The 25,010-nt window shown below is 51.9% G+C and overlaps 2 protein-coding genes across 10 annotated transcripts in view; both read left to right on the top strand.

Annotated features, from left to right (window-relative positions):
• The first annotated feature begins 704 nt into the window (after nucleotides 1-704).
• CNN2 (calponin 2) lies at nucleotides 705-19,321 on the top strand. Its single transcript, XM_048830985.2, has 7 exons — nucleotides 705-861; nucleotides 11,191-11,312; nucleotides 13,695-13,761; nucleotides 14,540-14,677; nucleotides 16,315-16,431; nucleotides 17,074-17,220; nucleotides 17,719-19,321. Exons 1-7 carry the CDS (start codon nucleotides 799-801, stop codon nucleotides 17,980-17,982), a joined length of 918 nt encoding a protein of 305 aa, XP_048686942.1. The 5' UTR covers nucleotides 705-798; the 3' UTR covers nucleotides 17,983-19,321.
• Nucleotides 19,322-21,566: 2,245 nt separating this feature from the next.
• ABCA7 (ATP binding cassette subfamily A member 7) overlaps nucleotides 21,567-25,010 on the top strand; it is a 54,544-nt gene continuing 51,100 nt past the window's right edge. For 8 of the 9 annotated variants that reach the window (XR_007353967.2, XM_048831296.2, XM_048831295.2 and 5 more), the window contains exon 1: nucleotides 21,567-21,679. The gene's annotated coding sequence lies outside the window, so the exon portion shown is untranslated. The remainder of the gene's footprint in view (nucleotides 21,680-25,010) is intronic. The other variant, XM_075123251.1, reaches the window with a different exon arrangement.

The following is a 25,010-nucleotide window of genomic DNA, read 5'->3' as shown; positions in this document are numbered from 1 at the left end:
GACATAAGCAATGATTAATTTGGGCCAGGGCTGAGAGCCCTGGCACCTCTGGGCTTGGCAGTTCATAGTCCCAGCACATCTGGGCTCGCCTGAGCCTGGGCACCTCTTCCTTACACACTTAAGCGCTGGACATAAGGGATTGTGAACGCACGTGTGTGTGAGAGAGTGTGAGTGTGGTGGGCGTGGCATGGGTTGGCTGTACTCTAGGGTGGATGGGTCTGAGTGTGTGTGGGGGGTTGTTTCTAGGGTGAGTGTAACATTTGGTGTGTCTGGGGAGATGGGTGGGCTGTGTATCAGTGCGGGGGGGGCGTGTGAAGGGGAGGGTGTATGTGGGTAAGGCGGGTTGCGTGTCAGGGCTGGGTGTCTGGTATGTGAAGCAGGGTGTGTGTGTGTGTGTTTGAGCGACTGGGGGGCGCGGGGAGGGGGTGGATCAACCCCCCCAAACCTGTGGGAAATCCCATCCCTGGGATCTGCCCCCGCCAGAGAGCCCAGCGCTCCGTCTCTCACGCTTGCCGAGCTCTCAGGCTGACAAAGTCTCCGGGAACGGAGCCGGCGCTGGAAGGGGGGGCGCAGCCCCCAGCTCTGACCCCGGGGGTCACTGGGGGGACACACACAGGAAACTCCCCATCCTGCAGGAATTCGGAGCTTTCCTGCCCTTATAAGGCTATTTTAACTCCCCTCCAATCAGCGGGAGGAGGCGGTGCCCTGCTCGGCCAAAACCTCCGGAGCACAGCGAGGGAGTCTCCCGTACGCGCCGCGGCCCCCGGACCTGGCGCAGAGCGGACCCCGGAGCGCAGCATGAGCGGCTCGCAGTTCAACAAGGGCCCGTCCTACGGCTTGTCCGCGGAGGTCAAGAGCAGGGTGAGGCTGGCGGCTGGCCAGAAAAGTTTGTAGCGGGGCTGTGATGTGACTGGGAGCGGGGCCCCGGTGCGCCCTGGGGAGCTGCCCGGTGCGCCCTGGGGTGCAGGCGAGCTCTAGACTTGTTCGGGTCTCTCCCAGCTGTGTCCTTCGCCCTCCAATCTCCTCTTCCGCCCTCCCTTCCTCAGCCCGGGCTGGGAGCTCCCTTTCTGGGCTCAGCAGCGGCGTGTGGCCTCTGGGGACAGAGAAGGCCCGCACCTCCCCCTGCCCCCAAAGTTAGGAGGGGAGCAGGAAGTCTCCCTGCCACTGGTCCCAGGAGGCTGTTCCAGGCTCCATCTGGCAGCAGTTTCTCCTGGGCTGGCCCGGCTCCTTGGGTCCAAGTGTGTTCGGTGCAAGGACAGGTTCTGTCCTGGTGCAGTTGTGTGCACGTTTAGCACCCCCCAAAACCTTGCCTGGCTTTGTCCAAGGGGCAGTGTTTAATTCGTGCCAGGGCTTAGCCCTGACACTTCTGGGCTTGCTGCATCAGTTATGAAAGCAAAAAAATTACTTGTGTCCCAGCAGCTCTCTGGCTACCAATTAAGCACTGCTAACAGGGTCTATTAAGTGGTTTTGAGGGGGTGTGGCCAAGGGGAGTCAAATGTATCTCTGCATCCAGGCGCCCTGAGGTTCTGGGGGGATGCCCATTTCCACAAAGGGATGGTGGTGGGAATGTGGGAGGAAGCAGCTGGGCGTAGCCTGCTCCTCTGGCCTGAGCTGGGTAGGCTGGGGGCATTGCTTTTCAGTCCTCTGTCTGCCACAACAAGTCTGAGAGCATCCATTTCCCCCTTTTCATCTGATCCTGACCCTGGAGCCATGTTAGTTAGCTGAATATCTTAGTCCTGGTGGGCTTATTGAGCACATTATAACTTTAAACTCCTCTCCCCCTTTGTTACTGCTAACATCTGAACTCTGGCCCCATTCAGTCTATCTTGCATTTTGCTACTCTTGGACCAAGTTAAAACTGGTCACTTTCACTTTTGTTTCTAGTCAGTTTCCCGCTCTACTTCTCTGTCCCAGTTTGACTTCTAAACTGAGCAGGGAAATCCTGACATGCAAACTGTCTCTTCTTTTACCCAAAAAAAGCCCCCTCTCTTGCTATAAAATCTACATTTCTGGGCCTGAACTGACCCTCCCTCTGAACCGGGAGTGGTCTCGGCTGGTTCTGTAGCTGGCTGTGATGCTGAGGGCCCTGGGGAACATAGGGTAACTCCAGATTTTGGGTGACAGTGGTTAAATCCTTCCTCCTGTTAGGAGAAATGTACCAGAGCACAGACTAAACCCTCTGAGAAGGTAGGCTATTAGGCAAGGGCGTGCAGGTGTATGCAGTAAACAAGCCATGGGACTGAGCCTTGATGGAAAGACTCTTGTCTTTCTATAATAGCAAACTCCTCTCAGGGTAAGGTGTGGGGACAATATGGTGCAGTTTCTTGGCTGCCTGTTTGTGTAATCCTAATCCTTAACCCTGTAATTTACAGATTGGATTGCTCGTGTTCTGAGTGTAATTAAAATCTAAAATACTAGGTATGTTCCAGGGAAGGCTTTTTTTCATTATTATTATTATTATTATTATTACACCTTACGATATTTGTTCCACCAGATTTTCTTACCCCTGGCTGGACCTAGTTCTCTATTTCCTTGGCAATTTGGCCTCCATTTATCAATGTGTTGCTATAGTCACTGAGAAACACACCTGACCTAAATAATGATGTAATAAACTAAGTGTCTAAGGCCCATCTTAGCTCTTATGTTACCTGTAACTTCCAGAAGTGTTTCAGGAGGCCTTCTCCGACAAATCACTTGGTGCCGAGGAAAAGGATCCTCCCCTTCCCCAAGTTAAACTGCCAAGGAAGGGAATGTGGGCTAGTGGTTAGAGCATGGGTCTGGGAGTGGGGATTCCTGGCTTCTGTTCCCTGCTGTGATGCTGACTCAAGGCATGGCCTTGGCCTGGTGTCGCCCCATGCCTCACTTTCCCCAGGAAAATGGGGATGACTTTGGGCCACCTCTCAAAGTCTAAATTAAATGTTTGTGGAGCACTGGGAGATCAGTGGCTGGCGGGTGGGATCAGTGGCTGTTGGCATCTTACCTACATTGTGCCTGTCTGTGGCAGGGACGGTCCTATCTGCACAGTGGCTACTACTGTAGATCCTTGATGGAGGTTCTGAAGTGCTACTGGAATAAAATACAAGCAGTTTATGCAACTTCCGGACCAGCCTATGGTGGAAGTGGGAATTGCTAGCCCATTACAATATGCAGCAACAACCAGTGAGCAACTGATACCACCTTCTCGTCTAGCCCTAAGGGGCCTTCCTTGACGTCACTGTAAACAAGGAAGTTTCCCACTGGTGCCTGCATAGACAGGCTGCCGGCGGCATTTATGTAGCTGTCTCATCCAGACCAGTTCGTATGGGGGTTAGAGTGTGCTGTGGCTAACCCACAAAACTAGTGCTCCCCATTGGTGAAGCTGTGGAGAGTCAGATTTCACTTGGGTTTCAGAGGAACAGCCGTGTTAGTCTGTATTCGCAAAAAGAACAGGAGGACTTGTGGCACCTTGGAGACTAACCAATTTATTTGAGCATAAGTTTTTGTGGGCTACAGCTCACTTCAAACATCCAGTGCAAATGCAGCTACCAGAGCTGCCTTCTGCAAAGGTGTGAACGTCTGGTATCTCCCCATCTAGTTCAGATTGATTCTGTCACTTGTGACACCCTTTCTGCTCCAGCAAGGGCTCCTGTGTGGAGGGGGAGAGAGGCTGAAAGGGACTGGAATCTTTCCCTTCTCGATCTGCTCCTGCTGCAGCTGCGATGTGGCATGTTTCCTCTGCACCTGTCGTCTGGGACCAGCTTGCTCAATTTGCTAATGTGACACTGCCGAGGGCTCTCTGGGAGCAGGTTCCTGTGTACAGATCTGTAATATGGTAGCTGAGTCAGAGCTAGGTGTGCTAGGTGCTGAATAGGCAGGTGCCTCTTCTCTCTGCAGCCTTCCACCGTCTCTGTTCGTAAACACCTCTCGCTAAACCTTATGGCCCAATCCTGACGGGTTGTTGCACAAGATGGAGGCAATGCGATGGCTGAACACTAAGTAACCTACAAATGTGGGCACATCATGGGTGTCCTCTCTAAACGCAGCTGAGTGAGGATTTTTTTTTATAGCCAATGGGACAGGCTAGCATCAAGCTAGTGCTTAATTCTTATCAACCATGTGACCTGTTTTATAACCCCCATAAAAGCAGGACAGATATCTGCAGTGGCTGTGTAGGACCGAGATCTAGAAGAGAACCCACTACAAGGCTCTGTCCTAACCCGGATGAGTGATCACTAAAGCATGTCCGCTTAGACCCAATTTTGACTCAACCCTTTGTCTAGTCAGCAGAGCCCAAGGGACAGGCAGTTTCTGCTCTAGGTTGCTTAAGGGGACGATGCTATAAAGGGAGGGAAGGGGAACTCCATAGGTGTATCTGACATACCCCACCCCTTCCCCGGTTTGTACTGGCAGCAGTAACCCTGTTGAACAGAAAAGTGAAGCCAGCCTGCATGCCTGATGCTGCGGAACAGCCATTCTGTGCAAAGTCACCTATTCCTCTGGGGGTGGGTGAGGGTCAGGGAGAAAGGACTGGGAGTCAACTTAAACATGCACTCTTCTCCCCCCCCCCCCCCCCAAGACACTGCAGCAGTGCCTAGGCCTTGCCGAAGCTGAGAAGATGCACTGGTGTTACTAGGTCCAAGTCTGTGGCGCCAACCCCTAAAAGTAGATGCCCTTGAACCTGTTAAATCCTTGCTTAGTTCAGTTCAGTCAGCTACACCCTCGAGGGAGTTGGCACCCACAGTAGTTTGACATTCTGGATTTGCACCATGGATTTTGATCTAGTTAAATCAGTACAACTTTTCTAAGGGTAGAAGTCCTTGGAGAATGGAATCTGTGGAATTTGCTTTTGGGGCCAGCTTGTCTGTCTCCTCCTCTTCTGTCTCTTCCTCCCCCTCCCTCCCCCCCCACCCTATTAGCTCCCTCCGTCCCTGGGTCAAATCCGTCTATCACCTAACCAGATTCACAGCAGAGTCTAGGGGGAAGAATTCAGACTTTGCAGCATTAACTGCAGAATGTTGACATGCTCCCTCCTGCACAAATCAGAACAGGTCCCCTGGCCTTGCAAGCTGGTGCAGAAACAACCTGGGGAGGTGAGAATGTCGGCAATTGGGGAACATGTCCTATTTGTCCCTCTCCACGGGAAGCTTTTCTCTTGCTGGGCTGGGTTGTTAGTGCCAATATGAATTAACATCTCTCGCCTTCAGAGGGTCCTATCCAAATTGTCAGCGTTGCTCACTTTGGATTCTGCGGTTAGGGGGTTGGATGATCAAGAGCTTGGAATTGTGGCTGCTCCTGATTGGATCAGTGGGGAAAGGGCGGCTTTCTAAATTACCATGGAGGCGATCTTTAACGCTTCCACTGGATCAGGGCCCTGTTGTGCAAACCGTCCTTGCCCTGAGGAGCTTAGAGCGTGATAAATACTGGGGGATGGCACAGGACAAGGGAATGGTGTCTGCTCCAATAGGTCTGCGGTAGCTAAACAGCAGCTAGTGCTACCCATGGGGCTGGGAAGGCGGATGAAACCCAGAGCAGTGCGGTCCCGGAACTGAAGCAAGGATTAGATGTTCTCATTTGCCATGTGTGCGTGTGCAGTCACGCTGGAGAGGCTATGTTGCTTTGGCTTATTTAAACCTTCATGTTTCAGGGCACGGACCAACCACTAACTGATGAGGGTTAGGAAGTAACTTCCCCAAGTAACTTCCTTCCACTTGCGGGCTGCCCCTCTGTCTGAAGCAGCTGGTGCTGGGTGAGAAGGATCCCAGCCTGGTCCTATGTGTTGTCTTGTGTTCTGATTTGTCCTGGGGCCCTGTGAAATCCGGCAGACTTGTTCAGATTCCTCCATCAGACGAGCTCCCATCCAGAGGCCAGTGCAAGGCCCTGGATCTTGAGTGGGTTTGGGAGTGGATCAGTTCTACATGCCAGAGTAGCTGCACCAAGAGCCAGGGTGAGGAGAAGCAGGGGTGTGGATTAGTGCTAGATTCTCCCGTACCACTGGGGCTAGGATCTCCAATGCCTCTTGTATGTGTTGAGCAAGTGCCCTCCCCTTGCATTGCTGCTGTCAAAAGGTCTCCCCTTCCCCCTTGCACCCCAGTCCCCTTCACCGGTTGAAAAGGGAATGAAGAGCAGGTTGTGAAATCAGAGCTGAGCGTTTCACGGCAGGGTGTTCAGCAGCCCTTGCTCATGGGCTGGGCAGCTAGTGACCTCGCAGCAGTGCAGTGCTCTGAATCCGGTGGGGGTTTGGATCTTCCATGGGCTTCTCCAGAACCTAAACTCTCCCTTTTCTCCATGGGTGCTGCTTCCTGCTTGTGGGGAGCTGGGAGTCTACAGTTGATCCAACGCATTCATACCCTTCTACCCTCTGGTATAGTGCATTATCTCCCCCCACTTTATAAACAGAGAAACTGAGGTGGCATGAAGTGACTTGCCCAAGGGTTGCGGCAGGAGTTGTCAGAGCTGAGATTGGGAGCGAGATCCTCCTATCTCCCGCAGTATGCTTGAGCCGCCAGAGGGTTCTCTCCAGCGACCGGGAACCAGTCTCTGCTCTCCTCATGCAGCTTATGGCCCCCAATGTGGACAGAGCCAAGCTCTCTTGGAATTGGGCCCTGTTGTAGGTGTGACTCTCTCTGGCAAATCTGGCCCTTCTTCTCCTGGCCCCTGCATCTCCATCACCGAGCTTGCCCCCTTGTGAGCTCAACCTGCCAAGTCCTCAGCAGCGGGTAGAGAGGCCCAGATGGGAGTACAGATGAACTGGGCTGTGTGGTTGCCTTGGCTGGAGGCAACCACACAGCCAAGGCAAAGGCTGTGAGCAGGGCCCTAACAAATTCGTGACCATGAAAAACCCGTCCCGGACCATGAAATCTGGTCTTTTGTGTGCTTTTACCCTCTATTATGCAGATCTCATGGGGGAGACCAGCATTTCTCAAATGGGGCTTCTGACCAAAAGGGAATTGCAAGGGGGTCGCAGTATTTCCACTCTTACTTCTGCGCTGCCTTCAGAGCTGGGCGGCCGGAGATCGGCAGCCGTTGGCTGGGCACCCAGCTCTGAAGGCAGCATCTCCCCGCCAGCAGCAGCCCAGAAGTAAGGGTTGCAGTACTGCAGGCTCCTCCGCCCCCCCAATAACCTTGTGACCCTCCCAGAACTCCTTTTTGGGTCAGGACCTCTGAAATTTCAGTGTTGTAATTATAGATTTAAATCGCTTCAAAGCATGAAAGTAACCTTTTTAAAATCCTATGACCGTGAAAGTGATGGGGCCCAACTGTGTTCTGTGCTCCATGCTCAGTCTCTCTTGGTTCATCAAGGGGTTTGTCCCTGTCCCTGCCAGAAGACTCTAGTCAATGAACTTGTAGTGCTCCCAGGGAGCTGGGCTTGGAATAGAGGGGAGCTGGGCTAACATGCCTATCCTTGCCCTACATCAGTTGAGGCTGATCTCACCCTTCCTTATCTCCACCTCTGCAGACTACTGGGGTTTGTTGAACATGGAAGTCTAGTTTCGAGCTGGGATGAAAAGTGATGTTTAAGCTCTGTGCAGTCAGAGCACCACTGACAAGCAGTCAACTCTGGGGTGGAGGACTACAAGCAACCCCCAAAGCCAGAGGAGGGAAACTTTCTCCAAGGAGACTGTCAAGTCGAGGGGACCTTCCCCCAGGCAGAGGGGACACTCTGCTTTGCATGGCTGGGAGACACCCACGCACTAAACTGCATCGTGCTTGTCTTGGAAGTGCTGAATTGATCTTGTTGGGATTTGACCTTGTAGTGTCAGGGAACTGACTGGCGTTGTAAGTATCTAATGTGACACAGTAGTTAAATGTCGTGTACCCACTAGTGGCTGGCTCCTCTAAAAAAGATAAGAGCCTACTACTGCTGCCATCTAATCAAGCTTCACCCTTAGCTGAAGAGGTAGAGGCCCATGGTTCTTGTGTCAAAGGTTCTAGGTTTAATGACTCCACTAAGTGGAGGGTAGTTATACTTAGCCCTCTACAAACGAGCAGCCTTCTTCTGCCTGATACATATGCAGCCTTAAACCCTGCTCCAGAAGCAGCCAGCAGCTCCTCCAGCACCTGTCTCTGACAGGTGCTCTTGGGCACGAGCCCTTAACAGAGGCTGCTTAGTAGCAGCTGGGAGAGGGTGTCTGACATGCTGATGACTCTCCTCTGGCAGCAGGGACCTGCTGTCTCCTTCACTTCTTTAAAGCTGCTTGCAGCTGGGACAGCTGGCCTTGATTTAAACAAGGTACTTTGCATTCTTGGGATATTCATGGTGCCCAAGGAATCTGCTGAGACACATTCCTGGGCTGCAGGGAGGGGAAGTCTGGTCCTGACCCCAAGGGCAGTGGTTTGGGCTGCAGTGCTGAGGCCTCTAGGGCTTCCTCTCCCCTGGGAGGCTGGTGTTAGAGATGGGGGGCAGGGGAGTGTCAGGCTGTACCTGCTAAACACAGCATCCTTTCCAATGCTGGCTATAGACCCCAGGAGTCCCATCTCCCTCCTTCACCCCCCCTCCCCCACCCCCCGAGTCAAGTCTGAGCGTGGACCCCTGAACAAAGCTGACTGGGGACACGAATCAGTCCTGCTGCTCCCTTTCCTGTGACTTGCCCTGAGTGACACTCTTCCTGGGCCTGTGCACCTTAGCTGTGGGGTGGGGGAGCGTGCTGGGACTTGGGTGAAGAGGGCAGAATCTTGCCCAGCTTCCCGTTGCCGGTCATGCCAGTGCACCAAGATCCTGGATCGTCTATCACAGCGATAGCACTTCAGGAGAAATTCTGGGGTGTTGGGAGCAAGATATGTGATTATATTATAACCTGCAAAGTCAGACTGGAAAAAATTTGGGGGCAAAGCAAGATATTGCTTGAGGAGGGTGGCGAGACAATTGCCCCCATAGCAAATGACACCCTGATCTGTAGGCTCAGGTTTTATTGACAGTGGCCTTTTTCTGGGATGGGGTGTAAGCAAATGAGGATTGAGAGACTGTAGGAGACTCTTATCTGTGTCCCCTGTGTCCATGGCAGGCAGATACAGCCAGCCTCTCACGTGCTGGTGTGGGGTGACCTTAATCCACAGCATTAAAGGTCACCTGCGGAAGAGGGTAGGTCATATCTGGGCACACTCCTTGCTGCTTCAGAAAGGCATGAGGAGTTCCCTGTCGTTTTGCTGGGTCTCTTACCGTACGAATGCAGTCTGGTCTTGCTGTGAGGCTGCCGGGGACTGCAGCGCTTTCCTGGGCCTTGAATCGGAGGGCTCGAGTCTTTAACAAAGAGCGCCCTTCTCCCCAGCGGGTGCAGTCACTTGAGCTAAGTGAGGCTTACAGATTAATGTGCATTTAAAAGCTGCCTGCCCACCCCAGGTGTGTGTTTCCTACTCCATCTCTGTACCAGTTCTCCAGCCATTCTGTCTCCTGAAGAGACAGGACCTGAATTTCTACCATTCAAAATAAAACAAGCTGGAAAACCAGTTGGCTTTATTTTAAACAAAAGCAAAACTTTTCCAGACCTGCTGCACCAAGGCAAAGGCTGAACTAAATGCAATAAAGCAATTGCACGAGATGAAGATGCATCTAGACTGATGAGCGGTGAGTTGCTCTAAGTTGTGCTGGCTCACACAGGATGTCAATCATGCCAGCAGCCCGGTGTCTTAACCTCAAGGCCTCGTCCTCCTCGCTAGCTTCTATCTTGTAATGATCACTCTGTGGTTTTTATAGCCGCTTTGTCTGCAACCTTCCAAGGCAGGGCACTGCAGGGGTCAGTCGTGTCTCTGTGATGGGGAAGGAGGGATGAGCCAATAAGTGCAGCAGGGGATTTTGGGAGACAGACTGCAACTGGCCAGCCCGGGATTTGGGCAGGAGGAGTGCAACATTCCCCCTGGTCTCCTGAGAAGCGACAGGTGATGTCTAGTGACCTCGTTGTCACAGGCTGTACCGTTTCTTGTCTGGTAGCTGGGTGGGGAAGAGCGTGACGTGATGCCGTCGCATCTGACCCAAGCTTCCAAAAATGTCCAGTGGGAACCAGCCCAGAGCTGCCTTGGCTGGGTTGGCTCGCGTGCGGAGGGGGATTTTAGAGCTTAGAGTAAAGACCAGCCTCTTCCTCATGTGTCAAAACCAAGCAAACAAGGAAGTTATTAAACTCCCCATGCACGTAAATGCTGCTGGATCTGCCCCGGCTGGCTGCTGAAGGACCACCAATGCTCGTACTAATCTCTTCGTTGCTGAGCTCCTGCTCGGCCTGGCTTTCCTGTGCATCAGGAAGTGATAGCTGACAGAGTATCTTGGTGCTATCCAGACAGCCCCTTCCTGGTGCTGGGCCCTGTTCTCCAGCCTGCTTAGCTTCAGCACGTTGGGCTCCTAGGGGGGTCTAGCTGCAAAATGCCTGGCAGTGATTTGGGGGTTTGTTTTCTCTTGCCACCATTAAGGCTCTTTCCGGGGAGCTGTGTCCTGACAAGTCTTTCCAGTGGCCATGCTAATGTGACATTGACCTGCACTGATGATGATCTCCTCCCCACGCTCCTGTTGGCCTGTGTCTTACAGGGGGACCTGCTGCTACACACTGGGGTAGAGTGAAGCTGGGCCCCTTTACATTAGCTAGGCTGCTGCAAAGGGGCTGTGGGGTTAAGGTAACGCAGTACTCACCAGTGCCAGCCAGCGGAGTGTGGGGGTGCTGGGGCCAGGCTGAGGAATACCTGTTGGCCAGCTTCCCATTGGTGCACATGCTGGGCAGTGCCAAGGTATTGATTCTGCACTGACCAGCCCTGGGCACAGAGGGGATGGGTCAGTATCTGGGAGTGAGTGGGCACGGCTGGGGCAGGCACGTACCCTGTTTATATGGGCTCTGCTGGGGAGCAGACTAGAGGACCACTGAAGCTGGGGTGCAACTTGAGGCTGCTTTAGCCTGCGCTGGGGGACTGCATTGGCTTTGCATGCTACCCCCACCCTTTCCGTGGGGGAGCTATACATCTGGCTCAGACTGTATGGTCCTGTCTACTTTCAGCTTTCCCAGAGGTCTCTGATCATGGAGTCTCACTTGTTTTCTTTCTCTTTTCTCTCTCCCCATGGTCGTGTCCTAGCAGCCCTTACTGAAAGGTGCTGTCCGCTACCCATGTGCAGCAAGCAGGAATGTGGCCTTGTGGCTGAGCTCACCAGGAAGTGGGCAGTGGGTGGAGGGGTGGCTAGCCCAGGGGACCCAGCGAAGAGCTGCCTGACTCTTCCATTCTCTGCTCTCCTCCCAGCTTGCTCAGAAGTACGACCCCCAGAAGGAGGCTGAGCTGAGGATATGGATCGAGAGCATCACCGGGAAGGAGATCGGCCCCGATTTCCAGTTGGGGCTGAAGGACGGAGTGATCCTCTGCGAGTGAGTCTGTGAGGGCCCAGGGGTCTGCATTGGTCAGGGGGGAACTGATGGAGCAGCAGGCTGTGAACGCTGACCTCTCCTTGTCATCCAGGGGAAGAGCTCCATGTCCTTCCATCTTGCTGGCCAGTTGCACCCATCCTGCATTACTGGGCCATAGCCGGAGCTGCAGACCGGCTTGGAGGCTTAAAGCCAGCGGTGCCACTTCAGAAAAACGTTGGAGATGTGCAAAGTCGTGCCAGCATATTGGCCCTGATGCGAGCCCTAATACACGGCAAAGGCAGAACGGGAGGGAAGCGGAGGATATAATGGGGCATGCAGAGCTGTGACCAGCCTGGGTGAGGCGTTAACTGCCCCTCTTGCCCCATAGCAAATGATACCAGCACTTAAAGCACGAGTTTGGCCCTGGCTCAGTGATTGCCTGCGATGTCTCTGCAAAAGTCCTGAGCCTGGAGCTAGACTCCCAGTCTTGGCCTAGGATGCAGGTGGGTTGGCTGGCCTCTGGGCGGAGGTTTGGCAGGACTAGGGCCAGGCAAGTGCTTGTGCTCTGGGATTGGCTGGCGAATGCAATGGCAGAGGATCCTGCTCCTGGCTGTGAGATGTCACTTAGCAGAAGTGCCCAAGGGGATACCAGAGCTAATTTAAAAGGGAATTGACTTGAGGAGCATTGGAGCCCCTGGCCTGGGTGTCGAGGGCCTAGGGAGGAGCAGGGTCACATCTGGAGTAACCCTAAGCACATACTGGCAATTCAGTAAGTGCTGGAGACCCAGTGTCATGAATAGTGAATGCTTTGCTTTCTTCTAGCATCTCTCCAAGGATATCCAAAAGCAGATTGTAGATATTCATAATAGTCTGGGCAGCTGCAAACAGCAGGAGAGGAAAATCCAGTTCCAGGAAAGCATCTGAAAGATGGGAATGTTCCAGGGTTCAGATCTGCCTCTGCAAAGAAATGCAGCAGAGCCTGGCCATTCCCAGGGCCTGGAGCAAGAGGGACTGTTCCAGGATTCCTTCTGAAGCAGCCTTTGTTGGTTAGCAGACAGGGTGTCAGAGGGGAGAATGGCTTATTATCCATTTATTGGCCTCTAATGACTCTGTCTTGGTTCTGTGATTGGGGGTGGGTGGAATCGGAGATCCTGGTAACAATCTTGTTGCTGAAAGTGGCTGAAGCTCAAAATAGAGGGAGTAAATACATAACAAGGATATTGCATTAGTCTCTAACCACACATGCCAGGAAATACAGGGCCGTGAATTCTCAGTGGTGGTAATGCTCCTGATGTATGTGTAAGTGAAACTAGGGCTGACTTCTCTCTGGGGGACTGATATGTCAGGAACATGATGATGATCCTGCTAGGGGAAACCAGGTGGAAATTACCTTCCCAGGGCCATGTGGCACAACCTGCTAGCTCAGGGAGAACTTGCATTTTGCCATTCCAAACTCCCTTGCCACTTTATCATGCTGATAGTGTTCATGTCACTGCTTTCCTATGCAAGGCCAGCACGGCCAGGAGCTGCTCTGGGGACCATAACATCCGTGCTTCCTTAAGTGTGAGTTTAAATCTTAACATTGAATTAATGTAGTCTTGTGTTCTGTGTGCGTCCTGTGCCTAGAACAATGACCTGTGCCAGGGATGCCGAGCGACTCCCGTAATAAGTAGTGTGGCTAGCCTGAATCTTGGAGACTTGGGGTTTTAATATTGCATTGACTGTGGCTTTGAAGTGTAGACGCAGCCCATGTCGGCATCGCTGTACTGGTGGAGCCTGCTAGTGTAGATGCAGCATACGCCACAAGGAGGGGTCCTGCTGGGATAGGAGGATCACCATTCTGAACAGTGTTGGCCTCTGTTGCCGTCTATGCTGGGGCTTTGTCGTCATCACCATCCTTGGGGATGGGGTACCTTTTTAATTTTTATTTATTTATTTATTTTTTCACACGCGTGACTGACGTGGCTACACTGGGATAAGTTGTTTGTGTGGTGGTTTTTTTGTGTGTGTGTAGCCCAAGCCTGAGGCAGTGTGGCCTAGTGGCTAGAGACTGAGGAGACCTGGGTTCCATTCCCAGTTCTGCCAGTGACCTGCTGGGTGACCTAGGGCAAGTCAATTTTTTCTCTGCCTCCATTTCACAGGTGGGGAATGATGCTGCCCCCCTCTTGTGACGTGCTTTGTGAGCGGATGAGAAGCGCTGTATGCGAGTCTAGGGATGATCATTTCTTCTGCTAACTGTTTAGCTTTGTGGACGCCCTTATCTCTGACGGCTGCTTGTTTGTTTAAAAGCAGCCGAACAAGAACCTCCGAAGAGATGCTTGTGCAACTCCACTGTGGCTGGAAATGTGCTTCCACATTGTGTGATTGGCATCCGCTCTTATGGCTCTTTCTCACTCTCTCCAGGCTCATGAACAAGCTGCAGCCAGGCTCAGTGAGGAAGATCAACCGCTCAGCTCAGACCTGGCATCAGGTACGTGCTGGCTGCTTCCTTTACAGCGAGGGTGGCCTGGCTGATCGCTAGCCACCCTGGGAGCTCCTTCTCAAATCATAGAATATCAGGGTTGGAAGGGACCTCAGGAGGTCTAGTCCAACCCCCTGCTCAAAGCCGGACCAATCCCCAACTAAATCATCCCAGCCAGGGCTTTGTCAAGCCTGACCTTAAAAACTCCTAAGGAAGGAGATTCCACCACCTCCCTAGGCAACGCATTCCAGTGTTTCACCACCCTCCTAGTGAAAAAGTTTTTCCTAATATCCAACATAAACCTCCCCCACTGCAACTTGAGACCATTACTCCTTGTCCTGTCCTCTTCTACCACTGAGAATAGTCTAGAACCATCCTCTCTGGAACCCCCTTTCAGGTAGTTGAAAGCAGCTATCAAATCCCCCCTCATTCTTCTCTTCTGCAGACTAAACAATCCCAGTTCCCTCAGCCTCTCCTCATAAGTCATGTGTTCCAGTCCCCTAATAATTTTTGTTGCCCTTCGCTGGACTCTCTCCAATTTATCCACATCTTTCTTGTAGTGCGGGGCCCAAAACTGGACATAGTACTCCAGATGAGGCCTCACCAATGTTGAATAGAGGGGAACGATCACGTCCCTCGATCTGCTGGCTATGCCCCTACTTATACATCCCAAAATGCCATTGGCCTTCTTGGCAACAAGGGCACACTAATTGCTGCCTCCCGGGTTCCTTCCCTGGCCCCGTTTTGGCTGCGGCCTGTGTCTTTATCAGTCTCTCTTCCCTGCCAGCTGGAGAACCTCTCCAACTTCATCAAGGCCATGGTTCAGTACGGCATGAACCCCGTCGACCTCTTTGAAGCCAACGACTTCTTCGAGACCGGGAACATGACCCAGGTGCAGGTGTGCCTGCTGGCTCTGGCGGGCATGGTGAGTACCGCTGTGAGGCTGACTTGTCATTGCCCTGGTCATCTCGGCTGATGCACCGGAACTATGAAAGGCACCCTCCCCTACCCTGGTAGACCCTTGGTATGGTGGCCTGTCATATGGAGACAGGGGGAGCCAGAGGTTGGAGGGGGGCAGAGCCAGGGCAGATCTGCGCCCTGGTAATTCTGTGCCCCTGCAAAGCTCTGTAGTGGCTGTTGAAGCAGGAACATGAGTCAGGTTAATTCTTGGGGCTGCAGTAGCCTGCACCAGCTGCTTTACCTCTGACCCTGACTGTGCAGGGGTGGACCCAGCCTGGTGTCTAACAGGATCTGTCCCATATGGCTTGTGGGCAGGAGTGGTCATTCCTTCTCCTAGCCCAACCAGCTCCCATGGGTTTGGGGTGAGGGTGGCTGGGGGGGATGAGTCGCAAGCACCCTAGGGTGCCAAAGGAAGTGGCTACGCTGAGGCCTCCTGACAGTAGAGCTGCAGCTCTTCCCTCCTCCAAAATGCCCTGGCTTTAAAGCCAAAGCCAGGCTCAAACTTCCCCGTGGGGCTCTGGTTCTCTGGGTGGTGGGAAGAAGTGATCTCACCCCAGCACATGAAGCCAGCTGCAGCCGGGAGCCTTCCCAGTGAGCTCGGGGTCAGGGGAGGAAGCAGCTCTGTGGGAGGGCTGTAGGGGAAGTGGCGGCTTGGCCACCCTGGGGCTGAAGCTGTCGCTCATGGCCCAAACCATGAGGCGCCAGGTCTCTGAGGTGTGTGCTCATTGCTTTGCAAGTGGCCCTTCTGGGCTGGGGCAGCTAGTGAAAGGTGTTGCCTTGTGGTGACTGGATTTTTATACCCTGCATGGATGAAGGATAAAGCTAGTAGAAAGTAGGTCAGTGGCTGCCTTAGGATAAACACACAATGGATATGGTCTCATGGCTCCTCTGACCAGGATGAAGGTGTCTGTCCTGGCTAAGTTCTCATTTGGGTAACTACATTTTGCCTCCTTAAATTACTACGCTAGCCCTGGCAGGCTCATTAATGCCGCATCTAGCGCGTGTGCACTGGAAGTCACCATGTCTGGCCTGCAGAGGCCACCATCGAACTCCTAGAGGTGAAGGCCAGACGGGACCACATTTCATCTGACCTCCTGCATGTTGCAGGCCACAGAATCTCTCCCACCAATTCCAGTCGTAGGCCCATAACCTCTGGCTGGGCCTACTGAAGTCCTCCACTGTTAGCGAATCCCCCATTTACTCTAGTTCACACCAGCAAGTGACCAGCATCTGACCTGTTCTGCAGCATGGAGTCCTTACGCTCTGTCCCAAGCTGTCTCTGCGCCACTGGCAAATCTGCCACGTTCCACCCCATAAGCAGCTGCATTTCTGCGGTGGATAAAGGATCTCTGCTTCATGGCTATAGCTTGTAGAACTGTAAAACACCTTTCGCCCTGTCAAAGGTGCTGTGCAGGAAGTGAACAAATAGCCATCTCCGTTTGGGATATAAAACCTCCTGCATCTCTAGCCTGGCAGTTCTTGGGGTTGAGTCTGTATGTTGACTGATGACTGCAACGTTAGGTTGTAGTACCCTCTTCTATGCAGGGACAGAACTCAGTGGTTCTAACACTCCTCTCCCCCCCGCCCTTCTCTCTGCTGCAGGCAAAGACCAAGGGGATACAAAGCGACGTGGACATCGGTGTGAAATACTCGGAGAAACAACAGAGGAACTTTGACGATGCAAAAATGAAGGCCGGCCAGTGTGTCATTGGGCTTCAGGTGAGCTGGCTGCTGTGCCCTTCCCATTAGGGCAGGGGTGGGCTAGGCAGGGCCACAGGGTAGGAAGGCATGTTTCATGAAATTTGGTTATCCCTTTAACACCTGAATTCACTGCCACTGCATATGGCTGATGGTCAAAAGACTTAATAGCCTGGATGTTCTCTTGTTACAGGCTGGATATGAAACATCCAGCACAAAGTAGAACTGCTCCGTGCCCTTCATCTCCTTCACTGCCTGGATTGTCACTGCTGTCCTGGCCTTCTTGGCATGTCCATTCTCTTGCCCTGGGGGGCTGGGGTTTGAATCTAACAGGTACTCTGGTCTGAAGGACTGTACTACAGACTCCCTCCTCCCCACCAACAGAGGTTTGGACCTGGAGGGTTGCCCTTGTAGGGAATTGGAGATGGGAAGTTCTATCCGGGGACAGTTGTGAAATCAATAATACAAGAACACTGGAAAGCATGCTATTGGAGGCAGGGGGGTAACCCCTCTAAATAAGGAAGGTCAGGAGGCTGCCTTTGAGCCATGAGTCATTGTGCTTAGTATGGGAGTGGGGGAGAGGAGACTTATTTGAGACGGGGGGAGCCTGCTTCAGACTCGGTTGGGCTGTAACTTTAGTTCTCTGTGTAACTCTGCCCACAGATGGGCACAAACAAGTGTGCCAGCCAGTCTGGCATGACAGCCTACGGCACCAGGAGACATCTCTATGATCCCAAAAACCAGATCCTGGCCCCCATGGACCATTCCACCATCAGCCTTCAGATGGGCACCAACAAGTGTGCTAGCCAGGTAAGCAAGCAGTCATGGACCTGGTGAGCCATCTGTGGGGAGGTAAAAAAAGGGGCCAGTTGAGTGACTGGAGTCTCTTCAGCACAGAACATCTGGGTTTAAGGGTGGTATTAAAGGGGGTAGATGCCTGACTGGGCAGCTGGGTGAAATCCAGGAAAGCACCAGAGGTGCCTACTTGATGTAATCTGTGCCTCCTCAGACTGCTGGAGAGCTGGTCTTGTGGTTAGGGCACTGGACCAGGATGTAGATTTGGATTCCTGGCCCTGCCACAGACTCCCTGTGTGACCTTGCCCAAGTTCCTTAATCTCTGCATCCGTTTCTGCACATCTAAAACAGAAGCTGTACACTCCCTCCTGGCCCCCATCACCACGCAGTCTAGGTAGATCAGCTATTTGGGTAGGGTTTTGCTATGATCTGTAGCCCCTCATGCAGTGGGGGCTCAATCCCCAATGGGGGTTTCCAGCTGCCACTGTTACCACAACTAATCTGGTCTCTCAGGTGGGCATGACGGCTCCTGGCACGAGGAGACACATCTACGACACCAAAATGGGCACCGAGAAATGCGACAACACCTCCATGTCCCTCCAGATGGGCTCCAACCAGGGAGCCAATCAGAGCGGCCAGATCTTTGGCCTGGGCCGACAGATCTACGATCCCAAGTACTGTCCCCAGGGCAACACTGGTGACGTGGCCAACGCAGTGTACGACCAGAGCACAGACCCACCCGAGTACCACTACTACCGAGAAGAGGAGGGCTACTGAGCCTTGGGCCCTGCCTGGCCACAAGGCGGCCACCTCCCCAGGCCAGCTCGTGTTCGGATCTCTGTTGCCGGCAACACTCCAGTATCTATAGCCTCTTTTTGTACCTTTTTTTTAAACTTTTTTCCTGAGCAGACGAAAATCCCATGATCCTAGAAGAGAGAGTTAGTGGCTTCTTAAAATCCTGGGGCATCTCTTATCTTTGGGGGTGCAGCCTGTCACTTGCAACTTGCAGAATGCAAACAAGGCAGGCCTTTAAATGCTGATGGAGTCCACTTCTAGTCATCCAGGGAGACTCATACCAGCAAAACACTGGGGCTACGTGTGTTTCGTGGTGGGGGGAGCGGAGTGGGGAACTTGCTCTCAAACAGGATGCAACCTTCTAGCATTGCAGTCCTGTGTTGCAAGGATGCTGCTTATTCTTCATGCTCTGACGTGATTCCTGTAACGCTATTGTAGTTAGCATCAAGCACCGCAGGCCTTACCCAATGACTCCTGGTTACGCTAGTGAAGTCACGAAATCTCAAAGGGAATTAGAGGTGGATTCTAGCACACTGGCTCTGGTAAAGCCTTTGCCAGCTCTTTCTGCTTCTGGAGATCTTGCTCAAGGGCCAAGGAATTCTGTTTTTGTGCCTTTTTATGATGCCAAAAGTGAAGCTCTAAAAGGCTCGTGCTCTCTTTTAATGTGTGTGTATATACTTTTAAAGTGAGGCAAGGACAGTAAAGTACCTTGGCGACATCCTAGGGACCAAATGTTTAACTTAATATCTAAAATACTCTTATTTTGTGGCTCACCTCTCTCCCCTTCCCTCTGCCTCCCCCCTTGGAAGGGAAGAGGGAAGGAAGAATCTTATGACCTGATCCTGTCGTTGCTAGTGCTCAGGCAGACTGCTGCATCTGCACAGCCAGCTGCGGGATACTTGGTTGTGTAGGCATTGCCCTAGTAGGACAGTGGATCCTTACAAATGTTAGATGCTTTTGTATGTTTGGCTCCCCCTTAATTTAAACCATCAGGAAGATTTTTTTTTAAAAGTTGCATTTGTATGTGGCCTCCTGATCAGTGTGTCAACTTGGGCATTCCTCAGCCATACTGTGCTCTATAGGGATGGGGTGGGGAACAACACTGCACTGCTGGTAAATTACAAGTCCTTAAGAACTGGATGGGATCTCGGCCACAGCTGTGTCTTAGAGGTCAGAGACTTCCTTCTGCGTATGGATAACCTAAATACTGCACAGTCCTTCCCAGGTGCTACTGTCCTTGTAAAGGTAGCTTAGAACTTTTTTTGAATAAAATGTGAAACTGTAATATTTGAATATAGGCAATAAAAGCTTTCAGATAAGACTTGAGCTGTTGTGACTTTATTTTTTTTAAAAGTATATAACAAATAGGCCTGGCTCCATTGCAGAAGTACGGAGTTACTTGTTTCTCACTTGGCACGGTTGCTGGGATGTGCCTCGGATTCCAAAGGCAGAGTGTGGGGTCTTTTGTTTTTGTTTTCCCCTCCCCTTAAGTATTGAAATAAGACATTCATTTTGGTCACTGGCTGCCTCTCAATAGCTGCCCTAAGACTCAAATATTTTAAGTTAGTCTCCCTGGTACATTCTTGACACTCCAAATTAGAGTGAGATGCCTTATTGGATGGTATCTTTAAGGGAACTCCTGTAGTGCGAAGAGAGATTTCCCCATTGGTCAGTTTACGTTCCATTTCTCATGGTCCACTAAACCTGATGCTAGAAGATAACTAAACCCAACACCTGCAGCTCAGTTATATACCTGAACTCATGGGAATTCCTTAACTCAATACCATCTTAGGTGGGGATCTTGCTAGGCTGGGCTGCATCAGACCTTGTCTCTCCCATCCAGTGCTTTCCTGCTGTTATCTCAGTAGGTGGTGCTCTTCCCTTAATGCTGAAGATGTCTAGAAATAAAATACCCTTCACCTGACCCAGAAGCCAATTTCTTCAGCCCTGTGAATCAAAGTGAAGACTCACTGTTCAAGCTGAAATGCCAAAAGCAACCAGCACAAACAGTGAACAGTGAATTCAGTAGTGCCAAGTACTCAAATTAGGAGTCTGGCCTCAACATCAGGTTTTTACTGAATGTTGGGTTTTTTTATTTGCTTTTTTGTGGTTTGAGCTTGTAGGGAGTTCACTTTTTTTATGTTTAACTCTACAGCCATGAGGTTAGAAACTCTCCTAAAAAAGAGAGGTGATACTCTCATGTGTAACTGCCTGCCTCAAAGAGCTGGAGCTTCAAGAAACTTTAAATCTTGCAAGTCTGGCAATAAAGTAACAACAGGGGCACGCAGGAGTTGGGTTTTAAAAATTTTTTTCTGGAAGGTAATGATGTATAATAATGCCCCTCTTGAACAGTTGGGTTCCACACTTGGTTGGCTCATTGGTTGAGATTTGGTGAACCGTTTCAGGTGGAGAGTTTGTCTAACAGGCATGGCTATGGATTGGTTGGCATTACCTATGGGAAAACAATGTGGCCATGCCATATTTGCCCTTGCCCTGCTGTCCTACAGCTATATTGTCCCTGAATTAACTTATTTAAAGTAATCAGCTGATTCTTTTCTACAGGAAGTGGTGCTAAGCTGCTTGGCTTTGCTCTCCAAGGTAACTGAGGTGCGTGTGAGCAGTAGCCTTCAGGCCTGATTCTGTCCTGCATTTTGCACGGCCCCTGTCCAGAGCTGGTGTGTAATGCTACTCGGTCAGAACAGTGTGACATTCCTTCTGATGTAAATAACTAATCTTTAGAGTAATAGATTGGGCTCCTGAGAGGTGAGATTAGCACAGGTCTAGGAATAAAGCAGTATAACTTTAAATGTATGTGTGTTCCTGTATATCGGGTCTAGAACTAAAAGCGTAAATAAACTGCGGTTCGTTTTAATCTGAAATGAGGCTTTTAGTTGTTGCAGTGGTTGCCACCCTCACTGCTTCCTGGAGCAGGCGTGTCGCGGCTTGCACGACTGCCTTTTGCAGTAGAAAGTCCTGTGCTTTCAGTAACTGGCTTGCTGTAGTGGAGGAGAGGTGTGGGGTTTTCTGAGAGTGGAAGCCTCCAGCGTGGGGCACGGTGAAAGCCCTACAACTGCCAAACTCCCCGGGCACTGGTGGAGTTTTGCTTGTGTGAACTCAGAGTCTCTGAACACTTGGCCTCACGTGGGCAGGGGGCTGCACACAAGCCTGGGTGGAGTGAGGGGGGGGCTGAGCTCTGCAGCATCCCTGCTAGGCATGACTAAGCCCTTGCTTAGGGCCCTGAGCAGGGGCCCCCTATTCATTAGTAGGAGGTGTTGGGTGGGGGGAGGCCTCCCCCCAAATATTCCTTCTGGGCAGCCCTGGAGCTCTGCTTGGGGAAGGGGCCTCTGCAAAAGGCCGGAGCCCCGCTCTGGATCTGACCGGCCGCGTGTTGGGTGGGAAGGGGCAGTTCAAATCCAGCCTGCGCTGTCTGCAGCCAGCTCCGGCGGCTTCGCTCCTGTCATCCTTCGGAGCAGCAACGGGCCCTTTAAGAAAGTATGTGACGTCACCCGACCGGCACAACCCCCCCCCCCCCCTCCCCTCGGGCCGCTCGCGTTCCAAAGCCGAACGCTGGCGGCCCGGAGGCGGGGCTGGCGGAGCGCTGAGCCTGCCCCGGCCGGCGCGGGGAGAGAGAGGCTGGGGGCTTCCCTTAAAGGGGCCGCGCTGGCTATGGAGTGAACAGGTACGGGGCGGGGGGGGGAGGGGGAGAGTACAGCTAGGGAAGGGGGGGCAGTGGGGCTCGGGGAGGGGGCAGGGTTCTAGAGCTAGGGAAGGGGGGGCAGTGGAGCTTGGGGAGGGGGGGTTCTAGAGACAGGTGGGGTCCGGGGGGGTCCCAGTGCGGCAGGACCCATCTCAGGCCAACAGAGGTCACAGAGGGAGTTGCCGGTGGGCCGAGGGCTAGCAGCTGCTGGCTCTGTCGCTGCGACTTTTGCATCCTGGGCAAGGCTTCTCCTGATCCCTGTCCTGACCCCACGGCAGAAGGCAGCATCTCTTTCCCACGTCAGGGGGAGCAGAGAGCCTGCAACCCACCCTCTCCCAAGTGCTCCCCCCTGTTTTCCCCCTCTCTCATTTGGGGTGCGATTGCTTCCTTCCTTCCTAGCCTCTGCAGTGCCAGGGCTTGGACGCTAGCCAGCGGCATCCTGGAGTCTTTGAAGGCCTGGGCTTGCAATCCCCGATTCTCTGGGGGGCTCAGCTGAACTTGATCTGCAGCTGTGGTGGAATTGAAGCCAGTTCTCAGCAGACATCTCAGGGAATCAGCTCGCTGCATTCCAGGGTTTCTAAAATCCCTGGAGTCACTTCCAGCGTATGCAGGGAAGGAGGTCGCAGTGGATGGCTGGCTTTTATCTGGCACTAGTTTATCTGGGTAAAGCTGGAGGAGCGGTGAAGGAAGATCATACCGCTGCCAGCATGCAAGAGAAACCTAATGAAAAGACACTGGAGAACCCAGGGAGTGGGGGATGCTGGTTAGTTACTATTCCACGGAAAGCTGCTCCCCGCATGCTGGGGCCCTGGGTCTCCGTTGCCGGCGCTTTGTGCAGTTGTTTACACCAGTGCAAATGGGACCCTGAATGGGAACGGTCGTGGGTTTGCCCTGGGGTCAGTGGCAGCGGGAGGTGCAGGGTGACCGAGCCAGCCCCGATTTGGGGGTTCTGATTACATCAGGGTAGCTGTGCCAGTGATGCTCCAGTGCTTTGCCCTGTAATCGGCACTTCTGGGGGGCAGCGTGTACAGACCTGATCAGAGCTTTCTTGGCTAGGTTTTTAATCATCGGGAAGAAATAACCCATTTGTATGAAAATCCTGCATGGAGCATCCTGTACTCTTGGGCTTTTCTCTGAGCCTGATTGTGAAAGAGAGTTTTTCCTCCTGTCTAAATATAAATAGTTGCAGGTTGATTTCAGGGTGGTTACGGTCCCCTTGGTGGTTGGGGTGGAGAGATTTGTGCATCAGAGGCAGCCCATCCTAGCACAGTTCCTGTTACTACTGTTTTGACATTTGGGTTGGTTCAAATGCTCTCACAGTTCTGGTTTCAGAGTAGCAGCCGTGTTTGTCTGTATCCAAAAAAGAAACGGAGCACTTGTGGCACCTTAGAGGCTAACCAATTTATTTGTTAGTCTCTAAGGTGCCACAAGTACTCCTTTTCTTTCATGACACTTCAGTTTTTTCCAATGGCTACCATTTTGATAACCTCCTACCTGAAAAGTGACTTGATTTTTCATTTGTTTTTGGCATGCAGGTGTCAGGGTAGGTATTTTGTAGGGTAGGTTGATATAAAGTATTTGCATGTAAGCGTCAGGCTAACGACCAAGGAGCAAACCATCAATACAGCATATCAAGGGCTTATGTCAACTTGCCTGGGAATTGCAGTGTTGCCAACTCTTGTGATAACTGGTGTTTTAATTAAAGTCCCAGACATGGAATCCTGTGGTTATATGAAAAGATGAAAAAAATTTTTTTAAGTAAGTTTCTACTCATGGCTGAAGAGAAAAGCTTGAAAATGTGACCAAAGTACAGCTTACAGGCTCAAAAACAGAAGACAAATGAAAAGAACCCAATGTTTATATTTATATCTACATCTATATCCTGATTTTTAAACCAATTCTGAGAGTTATTTGGGCCTGCCTCATGATTGTTGAACATTTGGGGCTAGCAATGCTAGAAACTGGAGACCTGGGCTGTGTTTCCCAGCTCTGCCACCGATCTGCTGGCTGACCTTGGGCAAATCACATTCCCCTCCCATCCTTTGTCCATCTCATCTGTTTAGACACTGAGCTCCTTGGGGTAGAGAGGGGACTGCCTCTTACTGTGTTTGCAGCACCTGGCACTGTGGGGTCCTGACCTCAGTTGGTATTGCTGGGCATTATTGGACTATAAAGAATAATAAAGTAATGGATTGTGTTTAAATGGCCTTGTATATTTTACTGCTGTGTGATGTGTAAAGTGGGCCTGAAAGCTTTTTCTCTCTTAAAATTCTGCTAGTTTTTAACCTTGGAAATATCAGGTGTTGAAATCAAGCAGACCAACACCCCATCATTTCCTTCCTTAGAATCATAGAACATCAGGGTTGGAAGGGACCTCAGGAGGTCATCTAGTCCAACCCCCTGCTCAAAAGCAGGACCCATACCCAATTAAATCATCCCAGCCAGGGCTTTGTCAAGCCTGACCTTAAAAACGTCTAAGCCCTGGTCTACACTAGGACTTTAGGTCGAATTTAGCAGCGTTAAATCGATGTAAACCTGCACCCGTCCACACAATGAAGCCCTTTATTTCGACTTAAAGGGCTCTTAAAATCGATTTCCTTACTCCACCCCTGACAAGTGGATTAGCGCTTAAATCGACGTTGCCGGCTTGAATTTGGGGTACTGTGGACACAATTCGATGGTATTGGCCTCCGGGAGCTATCCCAGAGTGCTCCATTATGACCGCTCTGGACAGCACTCTCAACTCAGATGCACTGGCCAGGTAGACAGGAAAAGAACCGCGAACTTTTGAATCTCATTTCCTGTTTGGCCAGCGTGGCAAGCTGCAGGTGACCATGCAGAGCTCATCAGCACAGGTGACCATGATGGAGTCCCAGAATCGCAAAAGAGCTCCAGCATGGACCGAACGGGAGGTACGGGATCTGATCGCTGTTTGGGGAGAGGAATCCGTGCTATCAGAACTCCGTTCCAGTTTTCGAAATGCCAAAACCTTTGTCAAAATCTCCCAGGGCATGAAGGACAGAGGCCATAACAGGGACCCGAAGCAGTGCCGCGTGAAACTGAAGGAGCTGAGGCAAGCCTACCAGAAAACCAGAGAGGCGAACAGCCGCTCTGGGTCAGAGCCCCAAACATGCCGCTTCTATGATGAGCTGCATGCCATTTTCGGGGGTTCAGCCACCACTACCCCAGGCGTGTTGTTTGACTCCTTCAATGGAGATGGAGGCAATACGGAAGCAGGTTTTGGGGACGAAGAAGATGATGATGATGACGAGGTTGTAGATAGCTCACAGCAAGCAAGCGGAGAAACCGGTTT

Source organism: Caretta caretta, chromosome 25 (assembly GCF_965140235.1).
Source record: "Caretta caretta isolate rCarCar2 chromosome 25, rCarCar1.hap1, whole genome shotgun sequence".
NCBI classification, from domain to species: domain Eukaryota; kingdom Metazoa; phylum Chordata; order Testudines; family Cheloniidae; genus Caretta; species Caretta caretta.
Note: the sequence above shows the minus strand (reverse complement) of the source record. Positions and strands in the feature narration are given on the sequence as shown.